Source organism: Chaetodon trifascialis, chromosome 9 (genome assembly GCF_039877785.1).
Source record: "Chaetodon trifascialis isolate fChaTrf1 chromosome 9, fChaTrf1.hap1, whole genome shotgun sequence".
NCBI classification, from domain to species: Eukaryota; Metazoa; Chordata; class Actinopteri; order Chaetodontiformes; family Chaetodontidae; genus Chaetodon; species Chaetodon trifascialis.
The window spans coordinates 18,273,588-18,288,010 of record NC_092064.1 but is presented as its reverse complement, the minus strand read 5'-3'; the positions used below and the strand labels follow the sequence as shown (position 1 = coordinate 18,288,010).

Genomic DNA, 14,423 nt, shown 5'->3' with positions numbered 1-14,423 from the left:
ATGTTGCCCCAGTGGAAGGATGAGTAATCCACTGATACAATGTTGGCGAGGCCAAGGACCTCAGCACAGTGAGGCATACAGAGCTGCATTCTGGGAAAGCAAATAGAACAAGTATGAATCATAGGGGTATTAGGGAACAGCTCAACAACCACTGTGTTCCACTTCTGCTGAGAGCTGCGTGAGGAGCTAAGTCTCTTAACAGCTGCTCAGGTTTGGAGGGGACAAACATCATGGGTACAAACTGGCATGTTGGCTAGACCTCTGGCTGGACTTCAGATAACACCGTGGGGCATGCATGGGGAGTGTGTGTGTGTGTGGGAGTGAGCGTATGTGTGTAGAGGACAAGGGGCAAACACATACTCTGTTTCCACATCAGTAACTGATACCCAAACCACTTAAATACAGCAGCCACATTAAAGTCAGTGCATGTGGGTGTTGATAGATGTTGGTGCAGATTTAATACTGGCACCCTCAGGGGTTAAATCAGGCTGGAGCCAGCTGGAGCCGAGCACTGCCCTTTCATCCAAGTTATAACCTGCCAAAGATCAGCTGCTGCTACTGGTTGTGACTTCTCCACCATGATATACTTATAAGTGCTCATTCAGGAGGTATAATCCTATTTGTTTTGCCTAAAAAAACAAAGCTCATAACTCCCTCCTGCAGGAACCACCCACTTATAATACTCTTTCCATTCAAACTCATGGGTGATTTCGCCAAGCCTCTAGTCAGGGCTGGGTGATACGTTAAAATTTTCCTGTCACCCACTCAACCAGCCTTTGTATTCACTGCCGAATTACTTCAAACAATCCTGAATTTAACTACCAGAAAGTGCAGGGCTGTGACAATCACATTTACTACTTTCATGGCCTTTAAATGCAGGGCTCACCCGTCATGACGCACTGACAGTTTGGGAGACAACATCCTGTCGCCTGGGACCTGCTGAGCTTTACATATGAATACAGCAGCTCAAATACACTGCCAGGAACAGATGATGTGCCTCTTTGAGTTTTCTGGACATGTGGATGATCCATATGGTCATCATGTTTTCTTTAATCTTCATATGGTGACATAAACCTGCTAATGATCCACAAATGAGTTTGGATTTTTAAAATAACGCTCTTTTGTTCCAGGGCACACCGCTATCACATTATGTTGCTCTTTATACCCACGCATCTACCTGTATCGCAATTAAAAGTAGCCTCTCTCACACCCTGCTTGCGTGTGTTAGGGCAGGTGGAAGAAATAAGCTCATGGTGTTTGGACAGAGACAAGCAAGCACTGTTATAAAACATGCTTAATTAAGTTCTGACACTTGAAGATGTTTGCATTCAAGATAATGTAGACGGTATTATGCTTTACAATAAGGGATATAAATGCCAATGCACTTAATTTTCTTTGGTTTCTACTTCATACAGTATGAGGTGAATGCAGGTGGTTAAGAGACACCACTGAAGAATTCAATTGCATGTAACACCTGAAGTTTTTCTCATTACTTATTCAGTTTAGTTTACCCATTAAAGTCAAGGACTGACATGTGCAGATGCAGACAACTAAAAAAAAAAAAGGTATGTTATTTGTACATCTTTTGATTATTTATTATAAAAACACCACGTTGGTTTCAAACGTCTGCAATCACCAAAGATGAGCACAAATTACCTCAGCTCGAATGTGGAAAAAAAACATGTCAGGTTTATTCTGGTACAACATTTTCCTCCATGCGATTCATCCTTCAGCAGGTGGATCCTTGAAAGCTGCCAAGCAAGATGCTGCCTGTCACTCAGCTGAAAACACTTATTGTAAATATCAAAAGGCAGGAAATGCTGCTACCTTCAAGCATCACCGAAAGCCAGCACAGAAAGGTGGGAAGACGTTCCATCTGCTGGAATTCAGTTAGAAATGGATACACCCACCCTGAGAGAGAACGCTGTGGCTAAAACAAAGAACACACGTAATGTAATAATCCCTGTGGTGGTTTCATATCGTCACACATGCCTAATATGTATAAATGAATGATTTTGTCTGTGCATATAATTTCTTTCTGGGATATTGCTGGTGTTGGTCAGGTCTGCTAGCCACTTAGCCTAATGTCAGAACACGTAATCTCATGTAAGACCGTGGAAAAATAGGACGTTAAAGCCTTCCAACTTATTTGGTACCAAACAACTGGCCCAACTTTGGGCAGCGATTCCTTTATGTTGTTCCTCTTCTGCTCATCAAATGCAAAGCTGCCACACCCCGGCTGCTGACAGATCTGCAGAAAACTTGCCCAGTAAATATGAAGGACGCTTAATGGTGAAATAGAAATTGACAGACTGAGTACATAAGAATGCCTCAGAAAAAAAAATAGCCCGGGTATTTCTTTGAAGTCAACAGTCTCCCTGTCTCATTCCCTTTCCATCAGTCAGACAAGAGATCTGCATGAGTGATTCTACTCACTGTCAGCTATTATACGCCCCTCTCTCCAGCAGTGCTTTCTTAAATATGCATGGCCTACATTTCCCCACCACCTTCCAAATTCAAATGGATGTCCCCTGCTCTCGCCTCTATTCTCTTCTGCCTCCTCTCCCCTCCTGCCTCTGCTCTCTGCAACTCCGCTTTATTTGCGGCTGACCCAATTTCCAGGTTTGATCCATCCTGCGGTTTTGAGGCACACTGTGGAGTGGCAGACTGACTGACAGACAGACAGACAGACAGACACAAAGGCGCACCAACAAGCTGGTATGGATGCCTCTGCTGTGCCCATTACCGTGCCCACCCACCCACCCCTTTGCGAGAATGAACCCATCACTCTCCGCCTCCTTGTGCCAAACCCAGCTCCGCTTCTTTGTCTTTATGCCTCCAGACGCATGCAGGCATGCACGCATGCACACACACACACACACACACACACACACACACACACACACACACACACACACACACACACACACACACACACACACACACACACACACACACACACACACACACACACACACACACACACACACACACACACACACACACCCCTCCTGCTCCTGCACAACACCATTTACTGTTTGGTCTGAAGAGAGAATCTGAGGCTCATCTATTGTCTCGCTGATTGGCTGTAACAGGGTGGCCTGCTAAGCATCCATAACAACTTCCCATCTTCCGCTCTCTGTGACCTACGGCCAGGAGCAGACCTGAGAAATTCATCATGTCAGAAAAGTGGAGGACAACTCTGGAGGGAGAGGCTAGAGATGCGGCTTGGCACAGCTTATCCATCTGTATGAGCACATCATGACTGACTTGATCCATCTAAAGAAAAGCGTATTTGGAAATCACAAATGATTGTTCAATTTTGTGAGATTGAATACCGTAATACTAGTCTAGCGCCGCAGCTTCCAGTCGGTGTCTGCCTGGCTGAGTCAACGGTGCTATTGCTGCAGCTGATGATGACATATGAATGTCTTACATAACTCTATTACATTGTGCAATCAGGGCAGAGGGGTCTGAGGAATCAGGACACAATGGTTTTATAATAGCCGGAGACGATCCATGAGGAAAATCTATGGATAATGGAAAATGAGGTTGACCAATCATGATTGGTTATTGAAAGGAACACAGCAACGGTTTTCTGTCATGTTGTTGATCAAGATTCGTCTGCTGCCTACAGGTATACATGTTGACAAAGTTATACTCATGAAAGAACACAGTTTAGCACTTTATCCAAATTGAGGATTTTGTTCAACTTTCACTGAAAACCTCAGTAGAAGCTTCAATGTAAAAAATTTACATCCATTACAGCCCTTGTTTGTATCATATCTTGTTTATCTTCTGTACAAAAACCAAAATATACAATCCACATTTGATTTTATTTTTCCTGTCAGGCTAGCTGTTTTCCCCTGCTTCCAGTTTTTATGCTAAGCTAAGCTAAACTGACCTTTTCCCAGCTGGAGCTTCATATTTAATAGACAAGTATGACAATGGCATCAATCTTCTCATCTAAACCTAATCAAATCTAATCTAATCTAAATCTAAATCTAATCATGAGTGGTCAACCTCATTTTCCATTATCCATAGATTTTCCTCATGGATCGTCTCCGGCTATTATAAAACCATTGAGTCCTGATTCCTCAGACCCCTCTGCCCTCATTTCCATGGCACAGTGGCACGGTGGTAAAAGTTGCTTCACAGCTAGAAGGTCCTAGGTTCCTCCACCATGCATTCTGTGCCTGCAGCTTGAGGAAAGGGGCCTTTCTGTGTGGAGTTTGCATGTTCTCCCTGTGTTCACCTGGGGTATCCTTCATAAAATATACCCCCACTAAAAACATGCAAGAAGATCACCACCTGACCGATAGTGACGAAGAGATTGGTTCCCCGAGCGGCAGCCCACCGCTCGAGAAAATAATTTTGCGGGAAGCACGGCGTGAAGCATGTAGTGTGCAACATGTAGTATGACGTGATAATAAAAAGTATCTTTCTTTCTTTCTTTCTTTCTTTCTTTCTTTCTTTCTTTCTTTCTTTCTTTCTTTCTAAAACTCTGAGCTAAAGGAAATAAGCATGTCTTCCACAATGTTAAACTATTGCTTTACGAGTGTACAGCGCAGTGAGATGACTGTAAGACTGCTGTCATTGCATAGCTTGCTGTTTGGTCTCACCACAATAAGCTGCAGTGGTTATAACGTACACACTGATCCTGATCTGTCTTTCCTCTGTGCACGTCTGCACCTCCCTCATACTTTTAACCGCACTCCTTTCTCATTCATTTTTTCTTGTGTCTGCTTCCCAGCTCTCTCTAGGTCACAGGAGCAGGAGCTGCTGCTGCTGAGTCAACATCACAAGTGGAACACTGGCCTCAAAGACACACACACACTCAGGCATGCACGCACGACTTTTAAGTTTTACCATAGACTAATCCTCTCGGCTGCCGTGTCTGAAAGTAGGCTACGTGTTAAACATTCTCAGACTGTCTAATAGGTGAGGCCAATAATCTCTGTGGATCATCATCCACTTACAGGTTGTCCACGTCAGACAGGTTGATACTTGTCTTTCTAGAAATATTTAATGTATGATTTAGGTTTTATTTGCTTTTCATAATCCTGCAACATTTGATTTTAACCCTGCAACAAATGCAAAAAAGTCCAATGAACATGCTCGTTTTTTAGACTTATGCCCAATATACTGGACCGAGATGGAGCTGTGTACACATGGTATAAACTGAGTGTGTGTGTTGTGCGTGTGCTGCACTCCCATAATGAGCTGCCAAAAACATGTCCATCTTCATTTTTGCCACTTCAAGTAACAGACGCCCGCAGTTCAACACAAGCACACTTATTCCTTCAGCAAAAACAGACGTGCAAATAAAAACAGAAACTTACTAAAACATTTTAATAGAGTAAATAAATTTGACAGGACACGCTGATATCATAAACTCAACAAGACATAAGAAATGGCTGTTTCAGTGTGGCACACGTGTGCAGCAGTGATAGAGTGTGTGTGGTGCTGTGGCAGACGAAGATAATTTCTTATCTTTGTGTACTATTTTTGTTACGCTCTGACTGTCCAGTTCAGTGCAACTGTCTTTACTTGTACTTTACTATTAAAGCAGCGTGTGTAAACCAAATCTGCTGTAAAAAAAAAACAAAAAAACGTCATTGTTCTTTCTTAGAAATTCAGACTGTCCTCTCTGAAACTTGTTTAATGTTTATCTGGCAAAGCGAGCCAGCATCCAATTTTGGTCACTTTTGTGTCTCAAAAACCTGGTAAATGACTGACTGGAAATTACTGTTTATACCAAAGCAATCCTTTTTTTTGTATCTGTTCCAAACGTTCACAATGAATGAGGAGAGCTGCTTCCGTTACTTGTTGCAAAAGGAGTCAAATGTACAACATCTGGTCCGTTTTAGTAGTTTAGAATTCATTATGAAAGACCTTCGGGCTCCCATGATGAATCACAGATTTTTCGTTGATGTGACATCAATTAAGACCTATTCACTGCTCATACTGTGAATTTCAGAATGCAGGTCTGCGTGATCGCTGCATATCTTTAAAGGCGACAAAGAATCTGGTTTTTAAATGCAAATATTTACTGCTTTTCTTTGACCTCTACAACCCAGATTCCAAGAAAGTTGGGAGTGAGTATTCCTGAGCTCATGTATTAATCTCCTTTGTACAATCATGTGTTCACAAAGTGGTGAACCTCACTCCATCCCTGCTTGAGCCTTTCCAGGATGCCCCTTTGATACCCAATCATGATACCATCACCTGTTACCAATGAACCTGTTACCTGTGGAATGTTCCAAACAGGTGTTTTTGGAGCATTCCACATCCTTCCCAGTCTTTAGCTGCTCCTGTCCCAATGTGTTAGAAATGTGTTGGTGCATCAAATTCAGAACAAGCAGATATTTACAAAAATCAATGAAACCGATGAGGGAAAACATTAAATATATTTTCTTTGTACTGTGTTCAGTTGAGCTTATGTCAAAAAGGATTATCACTTTATCACATTCTCTTCTATTATTTGTTTTACATGGCGTCTTATCTTCTTGGAATAAGAGTTTTATGACAATAAAATAAATCTCTGGCTTTTGGACATAAAAAATGTGAAGGCCAACTATTTGCCATGTTTTTTTTTCACCAGAAGATTAATTATTCACTTGTTCCTTTCTCTCAAAAATGAGGATTTGCTGCTTTTCTTTGCCCTCTGTAATAGTTAATAGATTATTTTTGGATTTTTGAGTTTCAGTCAGACGAAACAGATTGCGATGGGTATTTTTCAATTTCACTTTGTAAGACCAAACGATTGATTGATTGATTGATTGATTATGAAGAAAATAGGCAGATAACTCAGTAATGAAAATATTTAGCTGCAGTCCTTAATTCTAGCAAAGAGAATATTAGCTAATCTTAGCAAAACCATCAAGAATGATCAAATGTATTACTTTAATTAATCTTGATGTCTATTTCATCCTTTGTCTTTCTTTATGTGATTATTCATCAGTTGATTGGTGCTGCATTACTTATATCGTGTCCCTATTTTGATAATTCATGTTTTCATACACTTTGTAAACTTAATTTGGTCTACTGCGCAAGCCTTTAAGGTGGTGGTTGAAAAGATGGTCGTGTTTTCCTTTTACTTTTTGCAGATCTGCTCTTCAGTTAGAAGCTGAACAAAAGTTCAACAGTGAGTATTCAGAATTTAATCAACGTGCCATGTAATGGTCATGTAGAAAGTAATCTGGATATCTTGCGTAATGGCCGAGAGTAAACCAGCAAGCAGTGATTCTGCACCACACGTGGTAAAAAAAATCAATCTTCCTCCCTGCTTCTCTGTGGCATTTGCAGGCCGTCAGTGATGTCAACTTCACTGATCTCAACAAGAAAGCAAAGTCAGCACATTTAGCACAGCAATTACCAGCAGCACATGACATGGGCCATGTCAGGACAGTGTTCTCAGATATCCATCAATCATGTGACCTTTGAGATTGAGGCTGGGATAAGTGTAATGCAAACACTGATACTTCCTTGTTTGTCAAAAACAGCACTGACGCAACAGCGCAGATTTTTTTGTGCAGCTGATACGGAGAGAACATGAATGAACCGGGTGGGTGTTTTTAAGATACGGACGTCAGACTGGTCTTATACTTGAAAAGATCACTCACCGAAGATTTCCCCATTCTTGGCATACTCCGTGACTAAGTAAAGCATGTTCTTCGTCTCCATCACCTGAGAGAGGGAGAGGACGAAGGAGCAGGGGCCGAGGGAGGGGAGAAAAGAGTGGGAGAGTGAGTACACACTGGAGACCACTTTTCAATAGCAATAGTCATCACACAATCCAAATTAACAGTCTCCTGCAACAAGTGGGAATTAAAATTAGGGAAAAGAAAACACGCAAATGACCAAAACATTGCACAATTGTCCACATGGCTCCCTCTGAGGTTCAGCCACAGTGTCTGGCATCCGCGAACTCAAGAGCGAAACAAAATGCATGAATGGCACGGCCTCTAAATATGGCATCCCTGTAAGAGAACGGAGGTGGACGGTTGGTGTTGCAGAGTATATCTGAATGGTACTTAAAACCTCTCGGTCCTCACACGGTGCCGTGTTGTGTAGGAGGTGGAGGACCGATTTAGAAGCAGAAACACTCTGGAGATGAATAGAATTAAATGCGGAGGGGAGAATCAGATGGAGGGGGGAGGATGAATCAGACACAGTGAGCCAGACATTCACACTAGAAATCCCACGCTTATTGTTTATGATCAATTTTCCATCTGTTACACTGACCGATTCATGGATTAAGGAAATGAAAGCCAGTATTTTTTGTTTTCTATTTTTTTGCTTGGCCTTGGTTGTGTAACACACAACTTTTCGTCCTATGTATTGTGGAGCTGGAATACAACTGATTGATGGAATAAGCGTATTTATAGGTGCTCGTCCAATCAAAACAAACAGCGCTGTGAGCCAGTACAGCATCTAATCTGGAATAGAAACCCTTCTCACAGCGGACATTTTGACTTGTCACAGCAGGAAAAGCACAGGTGTAACTAATAGTATTAACGATGGCTCTGTTTCATTTAGGTGTGCCAGGAAACCAGCACGAACAATAGCAGGGCCTTGGCACCGGCACACCTGAGTGAAACACAGCCATTATTAATGTTATTAGTTACACCTGTGTTTGACAAGGTAAATTATCCACCATGAGAGAGGTCTGTTCTCAATTCATGGCGGATATGTTTCGATTGTTTGTTGTTGTTGCTGTGATGGAATGCAGCAGCTACATGGTAACTAACTTCATGTGTTTTCCGTCATGGATCACATTAACTGTATTAATCAGTCTCGAGAGGCACTGCGCACAATGCAGATGCTTCAGGCTGCATTTTCTACTTTAACAATAGTTTTGCAAGTAGTTTCTGGGCGATATAGACATTAGCATCAAAAAAGGGACAGCACATATTAATTACCACTGACATGATGCAGCTGTGTCAGTTTTGTGCAGTCCCTTTGCAGGTTGATGTTACATATTACCAATGCCAAAAACATGTCAAATAATTGGCAAAGTGATCATTTTAATCAGGGACTGTCTTATCAGCAAATGAGAAAACAGGACTACTTTTACAGATTTTTTTATCTGATGCCACATTTCAGCACATGACACTTCTCAATGCGGAAAATGTGGTTTGATACTAAGCCCTGCTTGCAAGGCCACATGTCAAGCCAGTTTGATGCGTTGTGCATTTGTGTGAAATGAGTGAAGCTAAACAGGATGTGTGACCTCCCTACAGTGGGCCTGTGGCCACACTTTAAAAGGTCCAGTGTGTTGGATTTTGGGGGTTTTATTGGCAGAAATGTAATAGAATGTCCATAGTTATATCTTCATTAGTGATTAGTCACCTGAAATGAAGTAAAAACCGTGTTTTTGTTACCTTAGAGGGCGCTCTTTAGATCTACAGAGGCAGCAGATCCGCCGTGTTGCACTGCCATATTCCTATGGTAGCCCAGAATGGACAAACTAAACCCTGGCTCTAGAGAAAGCCTTTCATGTTTCATGGGCATCTTAGGGGAGGGTGAGGCAAGGGGTGTTCATTTGATTGCAATATGCAACCTCACTACTAGATGTCACTAAAGCCTTCACACTGGACCCTTTAACACTCCCTTTTATATACCTGCAGCTGTTTAACAGTAAAAGCCCTGATGCCCTTCCAGCAATCACTGTATCATTATATTTTGTATACAACCCTGATTCAAAAAAAGCTGGGACATTGTGTAAGACATGAACAAAAACAGAATGCAATCATTTTCCAACCAGCTGTGTTTACAGACAACAGTTTTACAAATTGTCCCTGAGCCCATGCAGTAATCTCCTTTATGCAATCATGCGCTCACAAAGTGGTGAACCTCACTGCATCCTTGCTTGTGAGCGACTGAGCCTTTCCAGTTCATACCCAATCATGATACTGTCACCTGTTACCAATGAACCTGTTTACCTGTGGAATGTTCCAAACAGGTGTTCTAGGAGCATTCCACTACTTTCCCAGTCTTTAGTTGCTCCTGTCCCAACTTGAAACGTGTTACTGGCATCAAATTACTATCAAATACTATTAATGCTGAAAGGTGCACACAGGTTTTGGAGTCCCGGCTAGTTCAGCAAGACAACGCCAAAGCCGCATTCCCCATGTGTTACGACAGCATGGCCTCGTCGTAAAATAGTACGGGCTCTACAACGGCCTGCCTGCAGTCCAGACCTGTCCCCCACTGAAATGTGTGGTACATTATGAAGCACAAAATTCAACAACAGAGACTGTTGAGCAACTGAAGCCATATATCAAGCAAGAATGGGAAAGAATGTTGTTGTTGTTAACAGAAAAGGCAATGTAACACAGTGGTAAACATGCCCCTGTGCAGACTTTTTTGGAACATGTTGCAGGTGTCAAATTCAGAATAGACAGAGTGTGGTTTTGTAACTCTGAAAACAATATCCAGGAAACAACTTTGCTTAAAACCTTTGTGCAGAGACTCTTGGCAGTGTAGAGAGTGCAAAGGACGACAATGAGAAGTAAAGCGGGCCAAGTGAAGAAAATGATGGTAGACTGGGGTCAATAGAGAAGAGGCCACACAACAAATGACAACTAGAGTGGGGTCCACCATTGGGTTGTCTGTATGTGTCTTTATTGGCTCGGGCTTCGCTTTGGGCCACAGGGCCAACCCCAGCTTATGAGACTGGAAAGGAAATCACTAATTGACCCGAGTTGATTGGATGGATGGGCCACTGGAAATAATGATACACACCAAAATACCACAGCTGAAAGCTGGAACAGTGCCACATGGTTGTGTAATGATAATGAACACTCATTTACTTTCCCTAAACAAACTAAAAGGACCCAAAGGCTTATGTAATGCAAGTGAATCACCAAAACTGTTGATTTATTTGTGGTCAGGCTATTTTGTGCCAGACAGCAGACATCATGGTAACTAGGTTTCTTTTTGCCTTGTTAAGGTGCCAACAACGTGCAGCAGACAGAACAAATCATTTTGGAAAGTAAACTTTGAGTCTCATAAAAATGTATGTGAGCTTCCCCTCCACACCTGGACACGCTGTGAAAGGTGGCATGAGGGACACATCACACCACTGATAGTGGCAATGAAGAGTGCAGGTGCAAAGACCACCGCGTGACAAGACTATTAACTTCTTCATGTTAAATATTTAAAGCATTTTTTTTTTACAGTTTGCAAAGGAAGCCATGTTGTACACTGCATTTCTGGATAGCAGAAAGACACAAAGATGAATGGAATTTGGCCTTTTTCACAGCAGGTATTTTGACTTGTCACAGCAGGAAAAGCACAGGTGTTACATTAACAATGGCCTGTTGGATTCAAGTGCCCCAGTAAGCCATGACAGCATGACAGTGAGCATGCACTATACCAGGACCCTGAAACTGAAGGAATTAAATGGAATTTGGCCATCATTCATTTTATGATTTACATCTGTGTGTTATACTGACAAAATGTCCTCAGTGAAAAGACAGTTCATCATTAACTATGAAACAATCTATTAACTTTACAGTGTGCAGTGTATTTATTTTATTCAGCATCACTCTGACAGCTATTCCCAACATGTGTCAAAAGACTTGCTTTGGACTGACTCATCTGCATGGATCTCTAGCCTTGCTGCAGCTCAGCTTATCATGCAAACTGTGAAGAGAAATACCAAAGGACACTGGCCATGCTGAGCACTAGCATTGCTTGTGGCAGCTGCGGTAGATATCTTCTCGCCAACTCATGTTCGCTCTGGGTCTTTTTAGCTGAATCAGTTTGCAAATAAATACAGACACTGTGTCCCAGTATCTAAATAAATACATTTTTCAAAGTCCCATAAAGTTGGGGAGTCCTGACAAGAATTAATGTTTTTTTAACAAGCGTTCGACAAGAAAACTGTCAATAAAAAGTGTAGACGTGAACTACATCCATATCTGATTCTTAAACATGGCCTAAATAGAGCCTGACACTGCAGTAAATCTCAGATCTGATGCCACAGTACAATAACAACACATTTAATTCATATTTGACTACAAACATTATTTAACTCCAATCATACTGGAGGAACACACAGATGCACACAGAGCCGAGCGACAGTCAGTCATTACCTATGCTCTTATATCTTAAACTATCCAGCGGTGGCAGGTTCTGCTAGGCAGCGGCTGTTTGCTAATGCATTAGAAAATGACCTGGATTGGTCCTGTGCATTAACACTGCCGAGTGCTAAACAACCTGGATAAAAGATAAACAAGGAGCAGTCTTGAATTCTGCTCCATGAAACCGACTTGCTCAGAGATTAGCCAGAAGCACGGCTAATTCTACGTCCCCTAAGCAGATGTTACACTGGCCCCTCACTGCACTGCATGTTAGACTTTGACTATGGCTTAGATCCGTCTAACAGGCAGAACTTCAGACAGACGTCTGAATTCATCTGCTGTACAAACCTGTCTCATTCTTGACTGTCTTAAGCTGGACTAATTTTCAATGAATCTTTTAACCTTTATAAGGGTAAATGAATCCTTTTTTCAAGATAAAAAACATGGCTGACCAAGCAACTGTGTCAAAACCACTCAGCACTGGTCATTTCAGAAGAAAATGTTTGTCTTCTGGAAGAATTGAACAGTTGAAGTCATCATACTGAGAAAATTCTTAGACAGATGTAATGATAATCTGATGATCTTTTTTTCTTGCCTTCGCTGTATAGTGACAGTTGAAGAGAGACAGGAAAAGGAGGAGAGAGAGGCACTGACAGGCAGCAAAGGGCTCAGACTGGACACAAACCTGGTCCGCAGCAGTGAGGACTCAGCCTTTGTAGATCGGTACACAGGCTGTTTGGAGAGGGGGTTGGGTGGCTAGCTTTTTACGATTAAAATAAGTGAAGACTGTATTTTTGTGAAGCTGTCTAACCTCCATAAGTGTCATCTAAGAGTCAAGACGGGCCTCACACTAAAGGCCAGTCTAAAATTTGTTTGTGAAACAACAATCAAACAGGAGTGGCACAAATAAGCCTGTGTCAATTCAGGGTCGTGTTACAGCTTTTACTTAATTTAACAAACATCCCTGCCTGTGGGTGGTATACTGACTGGAGTACGCACTGTGGTATTTATGGTGTCATTCTTCAAACATCACTGCTACAGTGACAGTGACAGACTGCCTGGAGTTGTGATGGGCAAAGGAAAAGTTAGGTCGAACCACCCGAAACAGACATAAAAACTCCTGAAAACCTCTTGACTGACAATAGCTTGTCAAGCAAGAAAATACCATGAATGCAAAAACACCAGTTCTAACAGAAGAAAAACAAAAACCAGATGAAACCATTTATCTTGACACAGGGTTGCAACATGGGGAATAACAACATACAAAGATATTTCCATTAGAGATTGACAAAAAATGAACAAGGGCGCAAATAAAATCAGGATGCGCAGCGGTCTAAAGCAGAGAAAGGAAAGCAGCACCACTAAAAAGTCCACATCTTCTATGCTAAGCTGTCATAGACGTAGAACCGCTTTAGATAACAGGCTCCAGACTCACCTGGTAGAGCTTGATGATGTGGGGGTGGTCCAGCATCTTCATGATCTGAACTTCCCTGTAGATCTTCTCCAGGTTGACAGCATCCAGTTGGGTCTTGTCGATGATCTTGATGGCCACCTGCAGAGTGATCGAGCATCAACAATACAACTGTAATCAGCCGTTTCGTCAATAACAAACAACTGAATCATTGTTAGGTCTCATCAGACTTGATGGGCAGAAAGACACACCTCCCCACACTCACATACACACCAGTGCAGACAGCAATTTAATATCCTCCAAGAGGCAAAAGGAGACAGAATGTTCTGAGACACAAGATAAATACTTAAATACAGCTTGTGCTGAAACCTTCATAAACAGTCTTAAAATTTGAGCCGTGATGAAACATCACATGAAGGAAGGAGGCAAACATAGGCCTCCTCGGATATACACACACATGCACAATGACACGTACGCACACTCACAACTTCAACACTCTTGGCTTTGATTAATGATGTCCGGTAGGTAACATCTCTCCTTCGGACTGTCTCATAAACAGCATTTCATCAGTGTGATCTGAACTGTTCCCAGCGTTTGTGAGCCAAAGCCGGGGGAGTAAACAACACAAGACCCCAGCCCCCCCCCCTCAGCAAACACGTTGCTGTTAGATTAAGCTGGAAAACTCTGACTGAAAACAGGACCGCATTAAAAGACATGTAAGGGGCTGTTGTTTCAGAAAGCCACAAGACTTCAGCTGAATCGGTGAAAATGACTCCGCAATTAGTTTCAGAATCGATAATTTAAGTCTTTTTTTGAGGCAAATAATAAAAGTATTTGTCTTTCTTGATATTAACCTGAATACCTTTGGCTTTTGGTCAGACAAAACAAGCCGTCTGAATATGTCAACTTGCTCCTTTGGC

General features: G+C 42.0%; 1 protein-coding gene across 1 annotated transcript in view; it reads right to left on the bottom strand.

The window, feature by feature from the left end:
* sik2b (salt-inducible kinase 2b) overlaps positions 1–14,423 on the bottom strand; it is a 44,154-nt gene that overhangs the window by 26,737 nt on the left and 2,994 nt on the right. Inside the window, exons 2-3 of the mRNA XM_070970025.1 lie at positions 13,528–13,644; positions 7,626–7,689 (exon numbers count right to left, since the gene is read on the bottom strand). Of these exons, the coding sequence (XP_070826126.1) occupies positions 7,626–7,689; positions 13,528–13,644 (181 nt within the window). The remainder of the gene's footprint in view (positions 1–7,625; positions 7,690–13,527; positions 13,645–14,423) is intronic.